General features: G+C 63.7%; 1 protein-coding gene across 3 annotated transcripts; it reads left to right on the forward strand.

Moving 5' to 3' along the window:
• Positions 1-16: 16 nt before the first annotated feature.
• TTC31 (tetratricopeptide repeat domain 31) lies at positions 17-22111 on the forward strand. Of its 3 annotated transcripts, XM_037898516.2 has the most exons (18): positions 17-162; positions 3934-4016; positions 4340-4430; positions 6401-6651; positions 8285-8368; positions 9457-9525; positions 10537-10716; positions 12107-12238; positions 15382-15436; positions 15898-15988; positions 16403-16544; positions 16853-16957; positions 17424-17511; positions 17922-18114; positions 18492-18566; positions 19129-19231; positions 19902-20011; positions 20462-22111. In XM_037898516.2, exons 1-18 carry the CDS (start codon positions 111-113, stop codon positions 20592-20594), a joined length of 2037 nt encoding a protein of 678 aa, XP_037754444.1. In that variant the 5' UTR covers positions 17-110; the 3' UTR covers positions 20595-22111. The 3 variants fall into 3 exon arrangements, with proteins under 3 accessions (XP_037754444.1, XP_043400970.1, XP_043400969.1); XM_043545035.1 differs by lacking the exon at positions 3934-4016 and having other exon boundaries at positions 82-162; XM_043545034.1 differs by lacking the exon at positions 17-162 and having other exon boundaries at positions 4229-4430.
• Positions 22112-23580: the final 1469 nt, after the last annotated feature.

Here is a 23580-nt window from a genome sequence, read left to right on the forward strand (position 1 = left end):
CGGGGTGGACTCCTGTGACTGTGTCCGGTTTCCGCAGGGCGCAGAGGATTGTGGGGTGGGCTGAGGGGGGTGCTTCTGGGGTGGGAGGGAGGCCGCCCCTCCCTGGGCTGATGCCGAACGCGGGACTTGGGGAGGCGGGAGCCCCCGGGGGGCCGGAGCGGGGTGAGTGAGGGGGGTCCTGAGGGGCTGGGTGTGGGGGGGGTTGGGGCGGTGAGGGGGGGTCTGAAGGGCTGGGTGTGGGGGGAGTTGGGGAGGTGAGGGGGGATCTGAAGGGCTGGGTGTGGGTGGGGTTGGGGCTGTGAGGGGGGATCTGAAGGGCTGGGTGTGGGGGGAGTTGGGGCGGTGAGGGGGGATCTGAAGGGCTGGGTGTGGGGCGGGGTTGGGGAGGTGAGGGGGGTCTGAAGGGCTGGGTGTGGGGGGAGTTGGGGCGGTGAGGGGGGATCTGAAGGGCTGGGTGTGGGGGGGGTTGGGGCGGTGAGGGGGGATCTGAAGGGCTGGGTGTGGGGGGAGTTGGGGAGGTGAGGGGGGTCTGAAGGGCTGGGTGTGGGGGGGGTTGGGGAGGTGAGGGGGGATCTGAAGGGCTGGGTGTGGGGGGAGTTGGGGAGGTGAGGGGGGATCTGAAGGGCTGGGTGTGGGTGGGGTTGGGGGTGTGAGGGGGGATCTGAAGGGCTGGGTGTGGGGGGAGTTGGGGAGGTGAGGGGGGATCTGAAGGGCTGGGTGTGGGTGGGGTTGGGGCTGTGAGGGGGGATCTGAAGGGCTGGGTGTGGGTGGGGTTGGGGCGGTGAGGGGGGGTCTGAAGGGCTGGGTGTGGGGGGGGTTGGGGCGGTGAGGGGGAATCTGAAGGGCTGGGTGTGGGTGGGGTTGGGGCTGTGAGGGGGGATCTGAAGGGCTGGGTGTGGGTGGGGTTGGGGCGGTGAGGGGGGATCTGAAGGGCTGGGTGTGGGGGGGGGTTGGGGCGGTGAGGGGGGATCTGAAGGGCTGGTTGTGGGGGGAGTTGGGGCGGTGAGGGGGGGTCTGAAGGGCTGGGTGTGGGGGGGGTTGGGGCGGTGAGGGGGGGTCTGAAGGGCTGGGTATGGGGGGGGTTGGGGCGGTGAGGGGGGATCTGAAGGGCTGGGTGTGGGGGGGGGTTGGGGCGGTGAGGGGGGATCAGAAGGGCTGGGTGTGGGGGGGGTTGGGGCGGTGAGGGGGGGATCTGAAGGGCTGGTTGTGGGGGGAGTTGGGGCGGTGAGGGGGGGTCTGAAGGGCTGGGTGTGGGGAGGGGTTGGGGCGGTGAGGGGGGGTCTGAAGGGCTGGGTGTGGGGGGGGGTTGGGGGCGGTGAGGGGGGATCTGAAGGGCTGGGTGTGGGGGGAGTTGGGGCGGTGAGGGGGGGTCTGAAGGGCTGGGTGTGGGGGGGGGTTGGGGCGGTGAGGGGGGATCTGAAGGGCTGGGTGTGGGGGGAGTTGGGGCGGTGAGGGGGGGTCTGAAGGGCTGGGTGTGGGGGGAGTTGGGGCGGTGAGGGGGGGTCTGAAGGGCTGGGTGTGGGGGGAGTTGGGGCGGTGAGGGGGGATCTGAAGGGCTGGGTGTGGGGGGAGTTGGGGCGGTGAGGGGGGGTCTGAAGGGCTGGGTGTGGGGGGAGTTGGGGCGGTGAGGGGGGATCTGAAGGGCTGGGTGTGGGGGGGGTTGGGGCGGTGAGGGGGGATCTGAAGGGCTGGGTGTGGGGCGGGGTTGGGGAGGTGAAGGGGGATCTGAAGGGCTGGGTGTGGGGGGGGTTGGGGCGGTGAGGGGGGATCTGAAGGGCTGGGTGTGGGGGGAGTTGGGGAGGTGAGGGGGGGGTCTGAAGGGCTGGGTGTGGGGGGAGTTGGGGCGGTGAGGGGGGTCTGAAGGGCTGGGTGTGGGGGGAGTTGGGGCGGTGAGGGGGGATCTGAAGGGCTGGGTGTGGGGGGAGTTGGGGAGGTGAGGGGGGTCTGAAGGGCTGGGTGTGGGGGGGGTTGGGGAGGTGAGGGGGGATCTGAAGGGCTGGGTGTGGGGGGGGTTGGGGAGGTGAGGGGGGATCTGAAGGGCTGGGTGTGGGGGGGGTTGGGGCGGTGAGGGGGGTCTGAAGGGCTGGGTGTGGGGGGGGGTTGGGGCGGTGAGGGGGGGTCTGAAGGGCTGGGTGTGGGGGGAGTTGGGGCGGTGAGGGGGAATCTGAAGGGCTGGGTGTGGGGGGAGTTGGGGCGGTGAGGGGGGATCTGAAGGGCTGGGTGTGGGGGGAGTTGGGGAGGTGGGGGGGATCTGAAGGGCTGGGTGTGGGTGGGGTTGGGGCTGTGAGGGGGGATCTGAAGGGCTGGGTATGGGGGGGGTTGGGGCGGTGAGGGGGGATCTGAAGGGCTGGGTGGGGGGGGGTTGGGGCGGTGAGGGAGGGTCTGAAGGGCTGGGTGTGGGGGGAGTTGGGGCGGTGAGGGGGGATCTGAAGGGCTGGGTGTGGGGCGGGGTTGGGGAGGTGAAGGGGGATCTGAAGGGCTGGGTGTGGGGGGGGTTGGGGCGGTGAGGGGGAATCTGAAGGGCTGGGTGTGGGGGGAGTTGGGGAGGTGAGGGGGGATCTGAAGGGCTGGGTGTGGGTGGGGTTGGGGCTGTGAGGGGGGATCTGAAGGGCTGGGTGTGGGTGGGGTTGGGGCTGTGAGGGGGGATCTGAAGGGCTGGGTATGGGGGGGGTTGGGGCGGTGAGGGGGGATCTGAAGGGCTGGGTGGGGGGGGTTGGGGCGGTGAGGGAGGGTCTGAAGGGCTGGGTGTGTGGGGAGTTGGGGCGGTGAGGGGGGATCTGAAGGGCTGGGTGTGGGGGGGGGTTGGGGCGGTGAGGGGGGATCTGAAGGGCTGGGTGTGGGGGGAGTTGGGGCGGTGAGGGGGGGGTCTGAAGGGCTGGGTGTGGGGGGAGTTGGGGAGGTGAGATGGGATCTGAAGGGCTGGGTGTGGGGGGAGTTGGGGCGGTGAGGGGGAATCTGAAGGGCTGGGTGTGGGGGGAGTTGGGGCGGTGAGGGGGGGTCTGAAGGGCTGTGTGTGTGGGGGGTTGGGGCGGTGAGGGGGGATCTGAAGGGCTGGGTGTGGGGGGAGTTGGGGAGGTGAGGGGGGTCTGAAGGGCTGGGTGTAGGGGGGTTGGGGCGGTGAGGAGGGTCTGAGGGGCTGGGTGTAGGGGGGTTGGGGCGGTGAGGGGGGGTCTGAAGGGCTGGGTGTGGGGGGGGGTTGGGGCGGTGAGGAGGGTCTGAAGGGCTGGGTGTGGGGGGGGTTGGGGCGGTGAGGGGGGTCTGAGGGTTTGACTGCGAGGGGGAGGTGGGGGGTGTCTGAGGGGCTGGGTCTGGGGGCGGTTCGGACAGTGGGGGGGTGTCTGGGGGTTTGGGTGTAGTGGGGGCTTGGGGAGGTGGGGGGGTGTCTGAAGGGCTGGGTGTAGGGGGGTTGGGGCGGTGAGGAGGGTCTGAGGGGCTGGGTATGAGGGGGGTTGGGGTGATGAAGGGGGTCTGAGGGTTTGACTGCGAGGGGGAGGTGGGGGGTGTCTGAGGGGCTGGGTCTGGGGGGGGTTCGGACAGTGGGGGGGTGTCTGAGGGTTCGGGTGTAGTGGGGGGTTGGGGAGGTGGGGGAAGTCTGGGGACATGCGGGAAGAAAGTAACTCCCGAGCCCCAGGCTGTTCTGCTCTGGGCGTTTGGGGGGAGCCCCCACCCTATGTTTGGGGGAGGAAGTGATGTTGCCCCCGGCACCGGCTGGGGGGATGGCCTGGCTGGGGTGCTCCCCGGCGTGAGCGAGTCGTGAGGAGATACATTGGGCCTGATGCGGGGGTGTCCCCTTGGGAGGCGGCAGGGGAGGGGGTGAGGGGCCATGCGGCAGCGGGAGGTGGGTTGGTCTGTTCCCTGGCCTTCCTGACCCTCTGCACGTTCACTTTCGGTCCTGGCCCGCTTGGCCGCTTGCTCACAGCTGCTGTCTTGCAGGGCCCTTCCCGCCGGGGCACTTACCCCTCAGCCTGCTCACCAGCTACGGCTGTGACCCCAGCTTAGAGCACCACAAGGAAGAGGTATGTGTCTGCTGTCCCTCTGCCTTCAAGGGAGTGTGTGGGGTGCATCCCTCAAGGGGATCATGGGGCTCCCACCTTCCCAGCCGGACCCCTGGCAACTCGACATGGCTGAGTCTCTTGGGCTGGCTGCCTGGTTTGCAGGCGGGCAGGGGGACCCTGGGCCAGGGCTCTGGGAGAAGCTCATTCCTGCTTCTTCTGTCTGATTTGACCAGCGCTTCAAGGTGTGTAATGGGTGGGCGCAGCAGTGAGGGGGGGGGGGCACTGAGGAACCCCAGCGGGGCTGCTGGAGACCCTGAGTCGCTAGGTGTAGTTCCGTCTCCTAGGATCTCAACAACTTCATGGAGAAGCTGATGATGGAGAACCTGTACGGCCCCCCCAGCAGTGCCATGAAGTGTAAAGCTGAGGAGATAGCAGGTACGAGGGGGTGGGGAAGGGGAGCGTCGGGGAGGCCAGGGGCTTTTGTGGGTGGACCTTGTGGGGTCAGAAGCTCTTGGAAGCAGCGCGTCTCATGTTCCTGCGGAATCAGCCGGTCTCCTCAGGCAGAGCCATCCCCGGCCCCTCCTGACTCCACCCCTGGGGTGCTAACAGCGCGCCTGCTACTGGTGCTTGTAAGAGGCACTGCTGTGCCCAGGGCTTCGCGCCCTGGCGTACCCCTGCTGCGGGCAGGCTTCACCCTCCTCACTCGTTCTCACCCCTGCTTCCATGAGCCCTGTCTGATTGCTTCACACAACGCACAGTCAGCCTGTGGGACTCCTTGCCAAAGGATGTGGTGAAGGCCAAGACTATAACAGGGCTCAAAAAAGAACTAGATAAGTTAAGGGAGGATTGGCCCATCAGTGGCTATTAGCCGGGATGATGGCCTGAGCTTCTGTCTGCCAGCAGCTGGGAATGGGCGACAGGGGATGGATCACTTGAGGATTCCCTGTTCTGTTCATTCCCTCTGGGGCACCTGGTACTGGCCACTGTCGGAAGACAGGATCCTGGGCTAAAGGGACCTTTGGTCTCACCCAGCATGGCCGCTCTTATGTTATGTTCTTGGCAAAGTGCTTGGGAACCCCGCGGGGACAAGCCAGCGCTGCCGAGAGGGGCCAGTCCCACAGCCCTGGCCCAGAAGCTCTCTCCGAACGATGCACCCTGCCTTCTGCCAAGTGCCTCGCCCTGCCCTGGGAGAATCAGGTTTGTGGTGGAGGGTGGGGTTCAGACTCCATGGGCTGAGAAGTCCTTTGCCTCTGATGAAGCTGCCACAAGGGGGCCTGCTGTAGCTGCAGGCAGAGGACTCAGCTGGGTGCTTTTTCCCCTCCCAGTTCGTGACCACTCCCAGCGTGGCTAGAGTCTGAGTGGGGCTGGGTAAAGAATACCCATCCAAACACCTGTTAGTCAGTGCCCCAGCCATGTGCACTGTGACATTACCTATATCGTGGCAGAGCCGAGCAGCCCCAGTTGTGGCCCAGGACTTCGTTGCGCTAGGCGCTGTATGCACACAGCCCCAGTGACCTCACAGCTGAAGGACAGGAGGAGAGGTAGACAGAGGACCAGAGCTATGGCCTGGAGGCATGTATGGGGCAGGAGCATGTCAGCAGATCATCCTGTCCCTGCTAAAACCCTGCGGGGAAGGAAATTCATCCACGTTCTAGGAGTACGTCTACGCTCCAGAGAAAAACCCACAGCACCGAGTCTCAGAGCCCAGCTCAATTGACTTGGGCTTGCACTACAGGGCTTAAAACAGCAATGTAGATGTTCCTGCTTGGGCTGGAGGCTGGGATCCGAGCCCCTTGCCGGGATTCAGAGCCCAGGCCCCAGCCCGAGTGGGAAGTTCTGCATTGCTATTTTTAGCCTTGTGAGCCTGACTCCTTTGACCTGAGCTCTGTGATGTGGCCTTGCAGGTTTTTCTTTGCAGTGTCGAGGTCCACTGCGGGACTTGTGAACGATGCTTCCCCAGAACGAGAGCCCCTCCCAGGCTGGGATTCTGAACTGCCAGGAATCTCCCATCCCCTCCGGCCCTGTCCTGACAAGCCCACCCCCTGCCCATCACCACAGAGTCTGGGCACCTCCCGTGGCAGATTGACAGCAGTAGGGAAGGCCTTGGGGTCTATGGAATCTCAGGCTCCTCCCTCGGTGGGGGAGGGGTTTGGGGTGAGCTGGTTTATTTTGGGGTTTTGGGATGGGGCTGCTCCTTCCCTGATCACTCGAGGTTTGGGGAGCGCTGGGGACTAAGGGGTTTGGAGTGAGGGGGCGCATCGAAAGCTCCACTCCTGGGAGGTATAGGCTGGTGGACTGTCTCTGGAGCATAGCTGGGACCTGACGGGGGAGGTACAGCACAGGGGATGGGAAGCCCAAGCCGTGGCTGCATGGGGCTGAGCGCCTGATGTGCTCTCCCTGTGCAGACTCAGACGAAGAGCTCTGCTATTACTACGACAATGATGGGGAGTATTACGAGGATGAGGAGGAGAAGTGGGACGATTTCAACAAGGAGTGCGATGCAAAGACTGATGAGGACTCACTCCCTGGTACCTTCTGTGGCTTCAGGAAATCCTTCCTGTGCAAGGACACCTCACCAGCTCCCCCGCCCCAGAAGTCGCTGGACTGTCAACTGCTGGACCTGAAATTGCCCCAGAGGCAGCGGGTGACCGCAGAGGTGAGCAGAGCCCCAGGGTCATCCTCCCCAGTGGGTCCGTGTAACAGGGCGTACAGGGCCCCATTTGCTCCTGCCCCTGCTCTGCTCCAAAAACCACTCAGAGACCTTCTGGCTCAGCAATCACGGGTGCAGTTTATTTACAGCGTGAAACCCCACCACCTTCTCACCATATACAGCTTGGGGGTTTCAGTCTGAAGGAGTTCCCAGCCTTTGCATCCAAGAGAGAAGAGCTCCCACTCTCTGGCTTCCCCCCCTTTCTGTCTGCTCCCCATTGGCTTCCTTCCTCTGAGGCTTTTATGCACCCCCAGGCTAATCAAGCTGGCAGCTGTTTCCCCTTTGCCAATCATGCAGAGGCTTCTCTAGCCAGCTCCAATTTACCTCCCGTAATGGGAACTGGTGTGACGGAGGGCTAGCTCAGCAGTTTGTGCCCAGCACCCTGTCACAGTCCCCTGGAAGCCCCACTGTGGCCAGGGCTTGATGGGGCCCTCCATGTATTTCCTAAGGGCTTTGTCCACTGTGGTGCCTCTGGCATCTCTGCCAATCCTCCGCGGGAGAACCTGCTGGTGGTGTCCTGGCTGCAGATCAGAGTGGACAGAACCTGGGGGAAGGGGTGGGGATTGTCAGCGCTACCATTGACCAGCCCGAGGGGCCGCTGCTGAGCACGGATGTAGTACTGCTTCTCTAGGAGCAGAACGAGCTGGCCTCGGACTTTGCCAGGGTGCAGGCCGGGATCCCCATCCCGGATCAGCCCAGGGCTCCATGGAGCCCATCTCCAGCTGCTGCAGAGCAAGGTGCAAAAGCCCCTGCAGTAGCGGTGATGAGAGAACCTGCCCCAGGGAAAGCTTCCTAGCTGTTAAGGCCAGAAGGGAGCATTGGACCATCCAGCCCCGAGAACCACCCAGGGATTCCTGCATCCAGCCCCAGATGTTTGGCTGAGCTAGAGCCTCTCTCAGAAAGACACAGAGTGCACCGCGTTCCTGTTGAAACAAGTTAGTCTGAATTTGTCTTGCTTCGGCTCCTAGCCATTGGCTCTCATGCTGCCCTTGTGTACTCACACCTTGGGTTCTCAGAAGTCTCCTCCCCGTGGAGGAGGTACTCGTAGTCCCCTCAGAACTCTTTCTTGGATAAGCTGACTAGACTGAGCTGCTTCAGCCTCTCCCGAAGGTCAGCCCTCAGGGCATCCTTGTAGCTCTTTTCTGATCCCTTTCCAGTTTGTCACCATCCCTTTGAAAGCGTAGACTACAGCCTACGCTGTAGGGGCCTGCTGTCCCAGCGAGGGTCGCACTAAAGCTGCAGACAGACGTGTTACCACCTCCTGGCTCCTGCTCGCCACCCCTCTGCCTGCCCATCTACGGGCCACGCTCCCCACTTACAGCATGGCACTACCAGGAGCACGTGTTCAGCTGCCTGTCTACCATGGCTCCTTGCTCTAGACCTTGGTTCTGCTCTCACTGCAGTGTGATTTCCTGTGGGGGAAGGGGTCCTTCTCACAGCTGCCACTCCTAGCTGATCATCACCTGTGATCTCCTGGGGGATAGGGACTCTCAGTTCCAGCGGTGTGCCCCTGCCCCCAGTTGGGAAGGGCTGGCTGCTGGGTGGGGGCTGTGCCCAGCTGGCGTGGTTCTCTTCCCAGGAAGCGGAGAAGAACGCCAAGGAGCTGGTAGCTGAGGAAGAGCGAGTTAAAAGGAAAGCAGAGAAGAAAAGACTTAAGAAGAAGGTGAGTGCCCAGGGCTGTGCTCTCCACTCCTGCTGCTGTCCCAGCCACCTGGCATGCCTGCTTCCTCCTCTGCATTCTCAGCCTGGCCGGTGACGGGGTGTGCATCTCGCCAGCACACCACACCGGTGACGGCGCTTGCCTCCCCCCCAACAGCGCAAATGCCATTCTCCCACCCCCAAACAGGGCAGGGAGCCTGTGGCCAGGAGATGGGTTTGTTTGGGGTCCATACCAGGTCTGTTGGCAAAATGGATGGATAGCAAACTCGGCCTCTGTCATGCCAACGAGCCAAGGGCCCTCTGCTGGCACTCAAATCTGGGGTCTCCCAGCCTGGCTCGTGACAGATCTGGGTGCAGGGATTCCAGCTGTGGGGAGACCTTCCCCTTGTTCCCTGTCCAGCCAACCAGCTGTGCTGCACAGCCTGATGGATCCTCTGGAGGGCAAACTTCTGTTTTCTGTGCTACCCAGTTGCCCTGTGTTTTGAGCTCTTCAGCTCCATCTCTTAGTCTGTGGGAAGGGGCTGTGTCGAGTTCAGTCCCCTTCTTATATTCCTAGAGTAGATTAGTGTAAAGCAGTCCCATAGCAGAGGGGTGGTGTGTCGGGTAGATTAAATGGAGTCTGGGGCTATCACTGAGCTTGGGATAAGGGATGTCTCTTGGCTCATGCAGCAATCGCACGCATTGGTGGGACTCACTGGTTAGTGTGGAACAGGGAGTGTTGGCCGGGCTCTACTGGTGCCTTCTCTTCCCTGAGGTCCTCTCTTGCCCAGGCCCCTATCTCCAGGCTGCAAGCCAGGAGTTCAGCCTGCCCTGCATCTAGGCTCTGCAGGAGAACCTGTCTCAGTTCCGTTCCCCTTGCCAGAGGAGCCTGGCTGGCTGCCCTGCTCCCCACAGAACCTGCCCTGGAGGTCCCTTGTGGGTGTGTGGTGCTGGGTGGCCCCCAGCCCCAGGAGGGTGAGCTGACTCTGCTCTACCAAATGTGTCAGCAGTGACTCGGAAGTGCAGCCTTCCCCGGGAGGGAACGGGGTCAGAGCCCCTGGCTGGGGAAAGCTCCAGCTCTCTGGAGCTCACTCATTTCTCTGTGGCTTCCAGAGGCAGAAAGATCGGAAGAGGCAAGAAAAACTAGAACAAGAATTGAAGCCCAAGCCCGAGATGAAGTTGGTAAGTGGCTGCGTGTCACGGAGTCCCTGGGTGATGCTGTGGAATTGCTCCTTATATAGCCAGTCAGGACTCTGGGGAAATCTCCTTTCTGTGAGCAGCCTGTCTGCAGGGCAAACAGCTCACACAGCTTCCACCTTCCTGGGTCTGACCTCGGAGCATTCAGCCTCCTCTGCCCCTCCGTGCGCTTCCCACAGCGACTGCGCCCAGGCGGGGTCCTGGGGAAGCCAGAGGGTCCTGCCCCCCAACTTCGCAGTCAGACGTGACTCTCAGCCAGCCAGTAAAACAGAAGGTTTATTAGACGACAGGAACATGGTCTAACACAGAGCTTGTAGGTGCAGAGAACAGGACCCCTCAGCCGGGTCCATTTTCGGGGTCAGTGAGCCAGACAACCCCGTCTGCACTTCACTCCATGTCCCAGCCAGCCCCAAACTGAAACTTCCTCCAGCCCCTCCGCCTCTGGGCTTTGTCCCTTTCCCAGGCCAGGAGGTCACCTGATTCCTTTGTTCTCCAACCCTTTAGCTCTCACCTTGCAGGGGGGAAGGGCCCAGGCCATCCGTTGCCAGGAAACAGGGTGTCGGCGATTGTCTGTGTCCAGACCCCTGCACACACCTGCCCTCCAGGGCTCTGCAACGATCATACACCCTTATCCCACCCCCTAGAGACTTAAGAACTGCACAAGGGAAACTGAGGCACACCCACACTATTCAGAGGAAACATTAAGAACAGTCCCACTTCGTCACAGCTGGGATGCGCCTTGCTCTCCGGGCAGCCTGCCCTGTCATCCCCGGGCTTGGGAGCGGGGCTCAGAGCCATGTTTCTGTGGCGCAGCGCTCTTGGTTCCTGTGTGTCCGAGAAGAGGAGGGGCTGTAACCTGTGAGTGCTGGGCTGGGCTGGGCTCTCCCCTCCCCTCCCAGGGGAGTCTGGCGGGCTGGTGCCAGGTGGCAGAGCCTTGCCATCCTGGGGAAGCTGCTGGCAGAGCTCTGATCTCACGGGCTGGTGCTCTCCTTGCAGAATGAACCTTGTCTGAATGGTGACGTGGAGGAGGAAGGCGCCATGACATCATTGCGGAGGGGGACCCTGGACTCTAGCTCCTCCCGGAGAGATCCCAGCAAGGCCCCAGCTCCTAGGAGAGGGGAGGGAGCCAGGGCCCAGGACAGGAGTGCAGACATGAGCACCGAGGAGGAGACGGAGGTGAGGCTTGGGTGTGCCAGTATTCTTGTCAGCAAGTTAAAGAAGTATGGGCTGGATGAATGCACTATAAGGTGGGTAGAAAGTTGGCTAGGTTGTCGGGCTCAACGGGTAGTGATCAATGGCTCCATGTCTAGTTGGCAGCCGGTGTCAAGTGGAGTGCCCCAGGGGTCGGTCCTGGGGCCGGTTTTGTTCAATATCTTCATTAATGATCTGGAAGATGGTGTGGATTGCACTCTCAGCAAATTTGCAGATGATACTAAACTGGGAGGAGTGGTAGATACGCTGGAGGGCAGGGATAGGATACAGAGGGACCTAGACAAATTGGAGGATTGGGCCAAAAGAAACCTGTTGCGGTTCAATAAGGATAAGTGCAGGGTCCTGCACTTAGGACGGAAGAACCCAATGCACAGCTACAGACTAGGGACCGAATGGCTCGGCAGCAGTTCTGCAGAAAAGGACCTAGGGGTTACAGTGGACGAGAAGCTGGATATGAGTCAGCAGTGTGCCCTTGTTGCCAAGAAGGCCAATGGCATTTTGGGATGTATAAGAAGGGGCATAGTGAGCAGATCGAGGGACGTGATCGTTCCCCTCTATTCGACATTGGTGAGGCCTCATCTGGAGTACTGTGTCCAGTTTTGGGCCCCACACTACAAGAAGGACGTGGATAAATTAGAGAGAGTCCAGCGAAGGGCAACAAAAATGATTAGGGGTCTGGAACACATGACTTATGAGGAGAGGCTGAGGGAACTGGGATTGTTTAGTCTGCGGAAGAGAAGAATGAGGGGGGATTTGATAGCTGCTTTCAACTACCTGAGAGGTGGTTCCAGAGAGGATGGTTCTAGACTATTCTCAGTGGTAGAAGAGGACAGGACAAGGAGTAATGGTCTCAAGTTGCAGTGGGGGAGGTTTAGGTTGGATATTAGGAAAAACTTTTTCACGAGGAGGGTGGTGAAATACTGGAATGCGTTACCTAGGGAGGTGGTAGAATCTCCTTCCTTGGAAGTTTTTAAGGTCAGGCTTGACAAAGCCCTGGCTGGGATGATTTAGTTGGGGATTGGTCCTGCTTTGAGCAGGGGGTTGCACTAGATGACCTCCTGAGGTCCCTTCCAACCCTGATATTCTAGGATTCTAGGATTCTATGTGCTGGGCTGTGGCCCTGTCCTGCTTTTGTGCAGGGCCCGGTGCTCACCCGGCCTGCCTAGACAGAATGGCTGGGCTGTGAAAGTCCGGGTCAGCTGGCTCGGTAATGGCTGGGGGTCAGGGACCAAGGCACCCGCTGCCTCTGGGGCCAGGTGTCTGCTGGTCGTGCAACCCGTAGGGCGTGACGTGGCATACTGTTGTATTGATGTCCCTGCTCACCCAGCCTGACACCTGTGTCCCCCTCCCCCAGGATGAGCTGGACTTGAGCAGCACCTTTGTCTCCAAAGCTCAGCGTAAGGTGGGCGTGAAGCCGCTGACGCCCAGGAAGGAGAAGGTGCCCAGAGCTGAGCACAAGGAGCCGGACAGGAAGCCCCAGCAGGAGGTGAGCGTTGGGTTTCTGGGCAGACACCTCCCTCTGAGTGGGCTGGGTTGGGTGAATGTGTCTCAGCCATGGGGCGGAGGAGGGAGCTCCCTGGCTGCCCCAGTGGGTCTGATTAGTGCCAGCGTCTGTCCCCTCCTGGAGTGGGGGCACTTGTCCTCTGAGCACCCGGCTGAGCCGCCCTCCCAACAGTGGGGTGTGACGGGCCTGGCTCTGGACTCTGCAGGCTGCCCACCCTCTTGTGCCTGGCCGCACTCCTCTGGCTCCACCCCCCTTGGTGACGTGCTCCCCCATGGTCCTGGCCTAACACAGACTCTTCTGGGCTGACTCACAGCTGCTGAGCCCCATAGGACCAGCCTGGAGGGGATTTCCCACCACTGGGGCAGGGGCTGCAGACTCACTCCCCGCCGCTGAAGGGCTTTGGGAAGTGCTGGGAGCCTCGCTGGGCTCCAGTGAGTGGAACCAGCAGATGGGCCAGGTGATCAGCAGTTCTGTGAGGCCTGGCTGGCACCGGGGTTGAGCTCTCGTGTTTGTCTGCCACACCCATAGCCCTCGAGAAAGGTCTCGTGACTCTTCAGGGAAGGTTCTGAGGTAGCCAACCTTCCCTGGAGTGAGCTGAGGCCAGCTGGTGAGGGAGGAGTGGAGCCAGCCTGGGGCTCTGCCTGGGATTGATCTAGGCTGTGTCGTGACGGGGCCTGTTCTCTATTACCAGGCAGGGCTCTTGGCCCTGGGGCCTCGGCTCACAGCAGTGCAGGGACAAGACAGCTCTGGGTCCCTCCTGGGAGGGGTGCTTTCCATCGGCTCTAGCATCCTGCTCCAGGACAGTCCGAGATCACCCTCCCTGGCCCCAGTGCCTTTCAGTGTATCTCAGAGCACCTCTGCACCGGATCAGACTGGACCGCTGCTGGAGTGTCTGGGCTCCGCGCGGCAGGGGGGCCGGGGCTCGCCGAGGGCACAGGACCCTCCTCATGGCCACCTGCTCAGCCAGAGCCAGGCTGTCCCTGCAATGTGCTGCTCACCCAAGGCAGAGTGAATGGAGGGGTCCTGCCCCAGTGCACATCCCCCTGCTTGCTCCCAGGGAAGGGGAGCATCTCTCTGGGGAAGGACGTGGCTTCTTGAGAGCCCTGTCTGTGGGGGAGACTGGGGTCCCCTCTGTTATGTGCTGACTGCAAGTGGGGAGCGTGGAGGGGCTGGTGGAGGAGGCGGTGGGATGTGGGGCTAAGAGGAGGAGGAGGAAAATCAGGGGCAAGCGCAGGCGGAGCTGGGCAGCCCCCTGCTAGGTCACCTGCCCTTCGCGTGACGGGGCAGAGGCAGGGCAGGCTCTGCCCCACGACCCAGCCGTGAGCACTGCAGGGGAGCCAGCGGGGAAAAGTGGCAAGTGATCCGCAGTGTGACCTTGGCCTAGGACATCTGGGCCCCAACAGCCCGTGCTGCCTCCTGGGGCCGGTGTCCGGGTCAAGGCCAGGCTGGAGTGTGCCGGGGCTGCTGCTGGGAGCAGCCAAAGCGTGCGGTGAGCGGCGACAGACATGGGCCCAGCATGGGGTGTCAGGTTGCAGAGTGAATGGGGGAAGGTGTGGGGCAGCCCCATGGCAAGCTGCTGTGCAAGCAAGCCACACCTGTCTGCAGACCCAAGGCTCAGGGGAGCCTGGCTAAAGCGAAGAGCAGGCTAACGGTGCAGCGTCGCTCCCAGCCAGCCCGGAGGCCCTGCGTGGGCAGGAAGCTGCTCGGTTGCTTGTTCGGTTGGCTCTAGGAGAAGGTGGGTTCCCACCCCAGCCAGCGCACTCAGGCCTCTCGTCCTGCGACCTGCTGGGCTTGGCTCCTAGTGGAGTCGGGGCGGCTGCGGAAGCGGAGCCCCCCATGGGGAGAGGTGGGGCCAGTTCCAGCTGCGCCCGTTCTCCTTGGCAGTGCTGGGGCGGCTGAAGGAAGTGGGTCCGTCTGCGTGTCTCTCCGGTGGGCGTGTGGGGAATTGGGTAGCAGAGCTGGCAGCGCTGTGCCAGAGCAGCCCGGGTACTGTGATGATGGGCTCAGTGCCTAGGTGCCAGCCAAGAATCCCAGCACGGGAGCTTTGGGCGCGAGCTGGGTAAGGCGGGAAGGGCTGGGCCGTTGTGTGGATTGCATCCTGCTGATCTCACAGGGAGGCTAAACTGTGCCCTAGGGGACGGGCTGGGCTGGGTGGGGGTGGGCAGGACTGGAGTCGCTGATGTCTTTGCATGGTGTCTGGGCATGGGGCAGAAATGTGCTGGAAAGTGACAGCTGAAGGACTTCCAAAGGCACCTTGTTACCACAGCCCTGTGCTTCCCCAGAGCTGTCCTGCGGCATGGGGGCCTGGCCCCACCTAGCCCACACAGACACCCCCATGCTCTGGTGCAGGCCATTCGCTGCAGAGACGGTAACTGGGAGGCAGAACCGGGCTGGGCTGGCTGGTCCCTGCGGGCTGCCTGGGGTGGGAGGTTGGAATTGCCAGCCATTTACGTGACTGGCTTGGGGAACTGCTGGTTTTCAGAGCTGGGGGCCCTGTGTGAGTCACAGGCCCAGAGGGGGGGAAGGGCTTGGTGGGTTGCCCCCCAGTCTTGGCCAGTCCACCCCCAGGGCCAGGGCATGTGGCACAAAGCCTTCAACTTGGGCAGAAAATATCCCCTTCCCCTTCTGGCCGAGGGGAAAGGCCAGGGTGTGAGCGTGGTCCACGCTGCCCTTCAGAGCCTGGTCCCTGACCCCTGCTGCCTGCGCTGGCCATGGCAAGATGGGCAGCCTGTGTGGGCAGGGGGAGGTGTCTTCCAGTGGTGGGGGTTTCAGGTTTTCCCCTGCACGCCAGAGGCTCTGCTGGGGCTGCACTGTGGGGGGCCCCGCGGCAGTGGGGCTGGGTAGCGGCCGTTGCAGCACCAGCCCGTCTGCTAGGCGGCTCAGGCGAGCGGGGTTCCCAGCCTGCCCCTCGGCTCCTGGGGGAGGCTGGCCTGGCAGCACCGCAGGTGTACCCCATGCACTGTGCTGCGGCCTCTTCCCCCTCCAGTGCCCCCCCACTCAGCTGAGCTGCCCCACACACGCGCTGCCCAGCCGAGCGCTCGCCTCCTGCCAGGCTCGGGGGGTGAGCCCAGTTGCCCTGGTCCCGGCAGCCCAGCCCTCACCATGTTACTTGGCTCCCTGTGCAGGTGCCGAGGCCTGGGCAGGACGGGAGGGGAGTGGATCCCAGCACAGTGCTAGCAGGTCAGTGTCCCCCGCCCCCCACAGGCCCGGCCTTCCCACACCCGGCAGAAGGGGTCTGGGGCCGCGGGGCCGGACAAGTGGCCACGCCTTCCCTGTGCCAACCTGGCTCTGCCCTGCTCACTCCTGATGCGCAGCCCCCCCATCCCAGCCCTGAGCTCCCCCCCCAGGTCTGCTGGTGCCCCTCAGTCCCGACCTGCAGCCCCTGATAGCCCAGCCCTGAGCAGGCACAGTCCTTCCTAGGGCCCTGGCATCAGGGATGCATTAACCCTTTGCTTCCCAGCCTCGTTTCCCTCCCTCTGGCCCATTCCCCGCTGCATCCCGCTTGTCCCGTGGTGAGTGATCTCCGTGTAGGTGCCAGGCGGGCACGGGCACCCGAGCCAGCCCCACCCTGGAGGCTGCCTAGGCTGCACGGGGTTCAGTAATGCAGTGCCTGTCTTGGTGACCCTGTTCCCTTCCTGCAGGCTATGGGAACGAGGCGGCAAAGCGGAGCTGCTTCCAGGAGGCCGTGTTCTTCTTCACTGAGGCTGTCAAACTCAACCCTCGGGAGCACAGGTAGGAGCGCTGGGCAGGGCTCGGGGCCGGGGGGGGGCTCACTGGGGCAGGGGGCAGAGTGTTTCTCTCTCAGGGTGGGGGGATGCTCTGGTGTGGGGCTGGGGGAGTGTTTCTCTCGGGGGTGTGCTCTTTGGGGAAGGGCTGGGGGAGTGTGTTTCTCTCATTGGGAGGAGTGGGGGTTCTCCATGCCAGAGGCGCGGCTGGTAGTCCATGCAGCCCCCTCCTAGCCCTAGCTCTGTATCCCCTGCTGGAGCCTCAGCCCCACACAGGCCCAGCACTGCCGGGCGCTTTGGGGCAGGAGCAGGGTTTGGCCCAGGCTTGCTGACCGGCCCAGCGCTGCTGGGCGCTTTGGGGCTGGGGCAGGAGCGGGCAGCTGGCCTTGGCCCAGGCTCGCTGACCGCGCTCTCCCTGCAGGCTCTTCGGGAACCGCTCGTACTGCTATGAGAGGATGCAGCAGTACGACAAGGCCCTGCGTGACGCCCACGTGGCCTTGAGCCTCCTGCCCGGCTGGCCCAAAGGCTTTTTCCGCAAGGGCAAGGCCCTCATGGGGCTGAAGGTACCTGGGTGTGGGGGGTGGGCTCCAGGGCTTGAATCCCGGCCTGGCCCTGCTGGTCGGAGAGATGGGGGGCCCTCTGGGCGAGCAGCTCATGGGAGTGGGAGCCAGGTCTAAGTGGGGTAAGTGAGGTGGGGGAGGAGGCCCCCTACCCTGGCCCCTGGGGTGCAGGTGGGATGGGGGAGGTGCCAGGCTCAGGGGAAGGGGGCAGGTGCCTGGCCCTGTGGGACAGGGGAGAGTCTGGCCCGGGGAGTGGGGAGGCACTGGGCCTGGTGGGGGGTGGCAGTGAGTGACTACCTGGCTCTCCCCAGCGCTACGCTGAGGCCAAAAGCACCTTCCTGGAGCTGCTGCAGCTGGACAGCTCCCATGCCGATGCAGCCACCCAGCTGGAAGTCTGCAAGGTGCAGCTCATCCTGGTGAGTGTCCCTGCTGTCTACACTGGGGGTGGGGACAGGCCCTCCAGCCGTGGGCACAGCGCGGCCTGAGTGATTGTGGGGTGGGCTGGCTGGCTTGGGCCCTGTGGGAGCCACCCCTGCAGGGGACAGAGCGTGAGACAGGAATAGTCTCTGCCTGCTGGGCAGCAGGGAATCCCCTGTGTGCTGGGGCCCTGCTCATCTCTGGGAGGATCACCCCTCCCAGGCTGGGGGCTCTGGCTGGGACAGACGGCCCTGCAGCCCCCTCGCTGGTCTAGGCTGCATGTGCTCGGAGCCTCTGCGGTGGTCTGGCAAGGCTGGGAAACTCTCCCTGCGGGAACCACCCTGGGTTGATTTGATGTGCAGGGGCCCAGATACCAGGGTGATGGTCAGCAGAATCAGAGCTCTAGCTCGCTAGCTGGGGAAAGGTGAGTGGGGCTGGGCTGCTGACCTGCTCCCCTCCTGACAGGAGAACGGCTTCAGCAGCTTTAGCGGTGAGAGGAGCCTGCTGGTGGAGCCGTCGCTGGGAGCCACAGAGTCCCAGCCGGCGGGGCCTGGTAAGGGCACAGGGGCATGGGGACCGTTGGGTGTGGAACTCCGCTTCCCTGCGGAGACCTGGCTTGGGCCCAGTCTTCCTCGGGGAACCAGTAAGAGATGGGAGCAGGAAAGCTGCAGGCTGGGACTGAGGGGCACTGGCAGAGCTTGGGTCGGGGAGCAGGGGCTGCGAGTCGGGAGTGAGGGGCACTGGCAGAGCGGTGTGGGGATGGGGAAGCAGGGGGCTGCGGGTTGGGCTTGAGGGGCAGCTCGGGGTTGAACTGCCAGTCCCCCAGCCCTCAGTTTGCCCCTCTGCAGTGTCCCCGCTGTGGGGGCCGAGTCTTCTGAGCAGCCTCCCGCTTGTCCCTGCCTCTGGCCGAATGGCACTGTGCCCACAGAGCGGGGGTGTGCTAAGCCCTGGCTGTCCCCCCAGGTGAGCAGGCCAGGAGCTGGTCCCTGGGCAGCAGTGGTTACGCCGAGGGGGACGAGGATGGGGAGAGCGGGTTTGTGACCATCACTAGCTCGCGGAGCCGAGGGAAAGGCCCAGCCCAGCCGGGGCTCCGGCCCAGCGGCAGGGAGACCCCAGCTAGCACCAGACACCCTGTAGCCACTGTGCATCAGGCCAGGTAATGGGGCACCTGGGAAATGGGCTGTGGGGGGAAACAGGCTAGTGTCCTGGATGCGTCTCTGGCTATGCCTGAGGAGGGAGAAAGCCTGCTAGGCCTGGGGGTGGGGCAGGCGCTGGGCCCTGAGCAGAGAGCCAGGTGGGCCTGGGGGTGTTGAGAGGGGGCAGATGCTGGATCCAGGGGGTGGGGCGGGAGCCTGGGAGCGTAGTGGAGGTGCAGGTTTTGGGCCTGGAGGCGGGGAGGGGCAGGTGCTGGGTCTGGGGGTGCAGCAGGGGGAGTGGGCGGTGGGGTGGGGGCGGTACTCGTCGGCTCGCTGGCTCCTGGTGCCCGGGGTGAGGCTGGCGGGCGGGTGACCCCGTGCTGTGTGCCTTTGGCAGGGAGTGGTACGCTGTGTGGGTCGGGAACGTCACCCCCAGGATCACCCAGAAGTTGCTGCGCAGCTATTTTGAGGCGTGAGTGATTCTCCTCCCCCCTCCCCTCCATGCCCCCAAGCTGTCTGGGGCAGGGCACGGTGGGGTGGGGCTGGGGTGGAGCCTGGGCCCTCAGGCATAAACCCTGCCCTGTCCTGCTGCTTTCTGTCTCCTGCCAGCCCATCCCTCCCCCGCTGGGGCTGCCTTGACCCCTGGTCCTGCCCCTACGCTGGTGCCCCTCCAGGCCCTGCCCCCCAGTCCTGCTGGTGCTCCCCCACGTTGCCTTGGCTAGCAAGCACCACATGCCCGGGGCTGCCCCAGAGCCAGCCTGGGGGCTGCCCAGTCAAAGGAGTACTGCCTTCTGGGCCACAGCCTCTCCCCTCTGGCTGCAGCGTGGGGCCGGGGAGCCGTCCCTGTCTTGAGGCCTGCGTCAGCCTGCCCTCCCTGGAGTAACCCGGCCGACCCAGGGCCCTCTCGCTGACTCCAGCTCCCTGCTGCCGACACAAGAGTCCCTCGTGTCGGCTGCCCCATGCCTAGAGAGCCTGGGGCTGGTCCCGGCGGGGGCTGCGCAGGGCAGCAAGGCTGAGTCCGCTCTGCTCGGCAGGTTTGGGCCCATCCACTCGGTGCGGATGCTCCCGGAGAAGTACTGCGCCTTCATCAACTACACCAAGAAGGAGGCTGCGGAGGCGGCCTACGCAGCCCTGCAGGTCAGGCCAGGCCTGGGGAGAGGGTCAGGGGCACTGGCCCATGTGGCTTGGCAGAGGCTGCTCTGGGCCGGCAGGCCACACTGATGCCAACTATCAATGCAGCCTGGTGGGCAGCAGGCAGGACTGGTCATGGCAGGGGCTCAGCTTCCCTAGGGCCGGGCCTGCTGTGCCCAGGGGGAGCCGCTCTTCTCCTGGCCCACTCGTCCTGCCTCTCTCTGGCTGGGGGGCCCCACCCGAAGGCTCGTCTGGGGCTCTCCCCCATGGAGACAGGGCCCCACTTGGGTTCTGTCATTTCCCCCACTCCTGCCCCCGGCACACACTCTGCTTGGAGACTTGCCCCAGTCAGTGCCTGGTGCTGAGCCCAGCTCTGGGTGAGCTGAGCCCTCTCCTCACTCAGCTTGAGCCAACCCTGCGTGCCCTGCGCTCATGCCGGGTCGTCCGCACAGGGCCTGTGCCAGTGACACCAGCCTGGGTTTGTCTGCCCTGCCTGCGGCCTCTACCCCAGGGCCCTCCTGCCCCACAGCCTGGGGCCTCCGTGTTCTCCGAGAGCCCTGCCTTGCTGGAGTGTCTCCTGCTGTGCCGTGGTGCCCTCCCTGCACTGCTCCTTGGCAGCGCTGCAAGCGCCCCGCCCCACGGGGTGGCCTGTGCTGACCGGCCCCTTTCTCCCCAGGGGGCCGAAGTGGAAGGAACCAAGTTTGTGCTGCAGCTGAAGCACCCTGACCATGCAACCCCGGCCCCTGGTAGGGCTGGCCCTGGCAATGCCCCGCGGCCTGTGGGGAGGTAGGTGCTGCCCTTGGGAATGGGAATCCTGGAGCCTGCAGTGGGGCACGAGTGGGCAGGGGCCCTCCTGGCTGTCTGCAGTGCCCCTCTGCTCTGGGACTGCTGGGTCATGGAGCTGAGCAGCCGAAGCGAGGCTGTCCCAAGGCCTGAAGAGTTGGGCCCCTGCTGGTGCCCCGCGGAGGGGTCTGCCCAGCACCCCTCCAGGTGCCCTGGCCCTGCTTGGCTCTGGCTCAGAGGAACCCTCCCCACCCCTCCAGTGCCAGCCTGGATTATTGCCCCAGTGGGGTTCTTTGGAGCCGTGGCCTGTTACTGCCTTGGCATGATGCCATCACCAGTGGCATCCCAGCCCAGGGTCTCCCGGAGGGGGGGCTGGAGCTCTGGGCTGTGCATGTCTGGGGGATGGGCTGATGAGGCGTATGCAGGCTCTGGACCCTCTGTGTGTGCCCACAGGGAGCCGGTGCGAGTGCCCCCCACCCTGGAGTGCCATTTCTGGCGGAACGCCGGCTGCAGCTATGGGGCCGACTGCCGTTTCCGCCACCTGCCCCAGAGCAAGGGGCTGGACAAGAAGCTGGCTCAGCACTAGGGCCCTGCCCTGGCCCCATCATTGCAGGGGTCTGGAGGCCGGATGTCCCCAGGCTGACAGCTGGCTCCTCCCTGGCCATGCTGCCTCGTGGGCACAGAGTGACTGGATGGCCACCATGCTGGGCCTTCCCGAGGCCCCTCCAGCTGCTGCCTGTTGCCTACCTGTGGCCCAGCGCCAGCCAGTGGGCATCACCCCCCCGGGGTAGGACTGGACTCGCTGCTATGCGGATGGGGACCCTGGCTGGCTGTGCTGTGGGTTCCCCTTCCCTGGGAAGGAGCCGTGCAAGCTGGGTGGGGCGGCCCCCACCAGGGGCTGCCTTGGGGTTGGTTGGCCTGGAGGGAATCGCTGGGCCTCTCCTGGCAGGGAGGGCTGGAATTCAGGGCCCTGCCCGTGGCCCAGTGGGGGCACTGTGCCCCACACCTATGGGGGCACTGGAGCTGGCTGCAGACCCCTTTGCCTTATTATGGAGTGAGGCCTATGGGGACTACAACTCCCAGCATGCGATGGAACCATGCTGTTGGGATGAAGGGCATTGTGTCATGCTGGGAGTTGTAGTCTCCACCCCCCAGGCTGCTCTTCCATGGCTATTTCATACCAAAAATTGTCCCGGGGCAGGTTCCTGCCTCAGCCATGCTCTCTCCTTCCTGCCTTCTGATTGGCTGAGCCCTGGGTCTGTTACACTGACTCTGCCCTGCTGGGGCCTGTCTGTGCGGCGATGGTTTGCTCCCTCTGAAGCACTGTTGGCAGACAGGACACTGGGCTAGATGGACCATTGGCCCGACCCAGTCTGGCCGTTCTTCTGTAGCTCTTTGTGGGGGGCTGGCTGGGTGGGGAGCATGGCCCAGGGTCAGGGTTGGGCTGTGGCCCCAGTCCATAGAGCCGCCCCCGGTTCCACTTGGGCTTTTAACATTGTCCCTTTGTTTCTGGAACATCCCTCTGCCCTCGGGGCTAACCTATGCCACCCCATACAGAGCCCCACAGGCCTGGGCCAGCCCCGTGCTCCCCCCTGCCATGTGGTGCTCTCGGCACCGGGCAGGCTGGTCCCAGGTCCCCTTTCGCTCATGTGCAGCGATGCCCCTGGGGCTTTCTGCCCTAGTGCTGGCTCTGTTTTTGGCTCTGGCCCAGTCTGGCTGCTTTCTGCCTCACCTGTCTCCCACAGCCCTGAGTGCAAAGCCAGCTGGGTACCAGGGAGCTGCCTTGCCCTGCTGATCACAGAGACCAGCTGGCTGCTCTGGGCAGGTGCCGGGCTGTGGATGGCTGAAGGGCCAGGATCTGCCTGGGGGCGATGATGCAAATTGACCTGTTATGGCCCTGAGAGTGCCCAGCCTGTGCGTTCAGTGGGTGGGCCTTGCTCCTGAGCTGTGGGGCAGGGAGCTGCTACCCTGGTGGGGCTCTGCAGGCTCTTCCCCCAGGCAGCCCCGGGTTTGCAGTGGGTGCGGCGCCCAACGGGAATTTGTTCAGGGATTTGTACCTGCCTGGGGATTTACAGATTGTTCTTAATAAAACTCATTAAAGAACCCACCTTCTCCCTTCCGCCTTCCCACTCTGGCCCTGCTGGCTTCCCCCACCGTAGCCCCCCAGTCCTCTCCTGCATCTGGGAGCGTGTGGAGGAGCCCCGGGCACCGTGTGGGTTGTGCCAGCAGGTGGCGCTGTTCTCCATGGCATGCATGGCAGAGCCACACCTGTTCCTGGGGGAGCTGGTGCAGCCTGGCCTGGCTGGCTGCGTCCTGTGCTCGTGGTGGAAGGAGATGCGGGTTCCCAGCAGGCTGCAGCCAGCACAGGGGACCGTGGTGCCCCCCCCGGCCACGGTAAAGTGAAAAGGGACAAAAGTAGTAACATGGGATAGGCTAGAACGGCTTCTGGGGTGTCACCCCCGAGCTCCCAGGAGCCTCCCTGTGCTCTGAACACATTTTCCCAGACGCAGTGGGGGCTGGGTGCTCTCCTCTTCCCCAGTCCTGACCCCAGAGCTCCAGTGTGGGGGTAGGGCCGTTTAACCCTTCTGGTGCTGTCTGCAGGCACTGCCCACCGTGGGGACGTGCGTTTGCCACCCTGTCCGTATCTGGAGGATGAGCGGGGCAAGGAATCAGAGTCCTGGGGCTCAGTCCCATGGCTCCCCCTTGCTGCCCCATGCCACTGCAAGCTCCATAGCTGGGGCCCGTTGACCCGGGAGCCTTCTCCCATCGCATGTACCTGCACGCTGGTGGGCGTGGCCCTTGGCTTTGTGCCCGTCCTGCGTGGGGAGCTTGGCGTAGGGCCCGTTCCGGTCGCCCTGCTCTGCACAGGAGATGGAGCAGCTGCAGTGGTGTTGGAGCTGCCCTTGCCGTTCTGCACCGCTGGCCTGGATCAGCCGGGCTGTATCAGAAAAGAGCGGGCACCAACTGGGGTACAGGCATTTCCAGCCACTACTGCCACCCAGGGGTAGGACCCATGGAAAGTGGGCAAGCGCAGCGGCTGCTGGGTGGGGTGGGGGGAGACAGGGCTAAGGCTATAATCCTGAGCAAAACACTCTAGTCTGCCAGAAGCCTGAAGACCTCAGGAAGTTGTGCCCCTCCCCAGGGTCAGAGGTGGGGCTGAGGCACTGACTCGGGGCGCGGACAGCCATGTGGCAGAGGGGTGCCAAGGCTTAGAGAGAGGAAACTGCTTCTCCCCAGCTGGGAGGAGCCTGTGGAAGTCATGGCCACAGGCAGTGATGAGGTGAAGTGCTGAGCAGCGGTGTGAGCGTGAGGCAGTCATGAGTTCCACGAAGAAGCGAGAGTAACTGTCACCTGGTTGGCCGCAGCTCTGCCCCTTCCCCTCTGAACTAGGATGTTGAGGAATGTGGCCAAGTCCAGCCTGGGTTGTGAGCTGGCCCCAGCTGAGTCGTGCGTGGCCCTGGGACAGCGCATGGCCTTGGAGTGGCTTGTTCTGCAGCCCCTTCTCCCCATGACGGTACCTCCGCAATGGGATCAAGTGGCCTCAGCCGTCCTTGTGACAAGCTAAGCAGAGT

Source organism: Chelonia mydas, chromosome 4, assembly GCF_015237465.2.
Source record: "Chelonia mydas isolate rCheMyd1 chromosome 4, rCheMyd1.pri.v2, whole genome shotgun sequence".
Lineage (NCBI taxonomy): Eukaryota > Metazoa > Chordata > Testudines > Cheloniidae > Chelonia > Chelonia mydas.

What these genes read in the sequence shown, in the direction of transcription:
- TTC31 (XM_037898516.2), top strand. Translation starts at nt 111, where the DNA reads ATGCCGAACGCGGGACTTGGGGAGGCGGGAGCCCCCGGGGGGCCGGAG. An exon ending in AGGCCCTCATGGGGCTGAAG is followed by an intron (nt 16,545 to 16,852) that starts GTACCTGGGTGT and finishes GGCTCTCCCCAG; the next exon opens with CGCTACGCTGAGGCCAAAAG. An exon ending in GTCCCAGCCGGCGGGGCCTG is followed by an intron (nt 17,512 to 17,921) that starts GTAAGGGCACAG and finishes CTGTCCCCCCAG; the next exon opens with GTGAGCAGGCCAGGAGCTGG.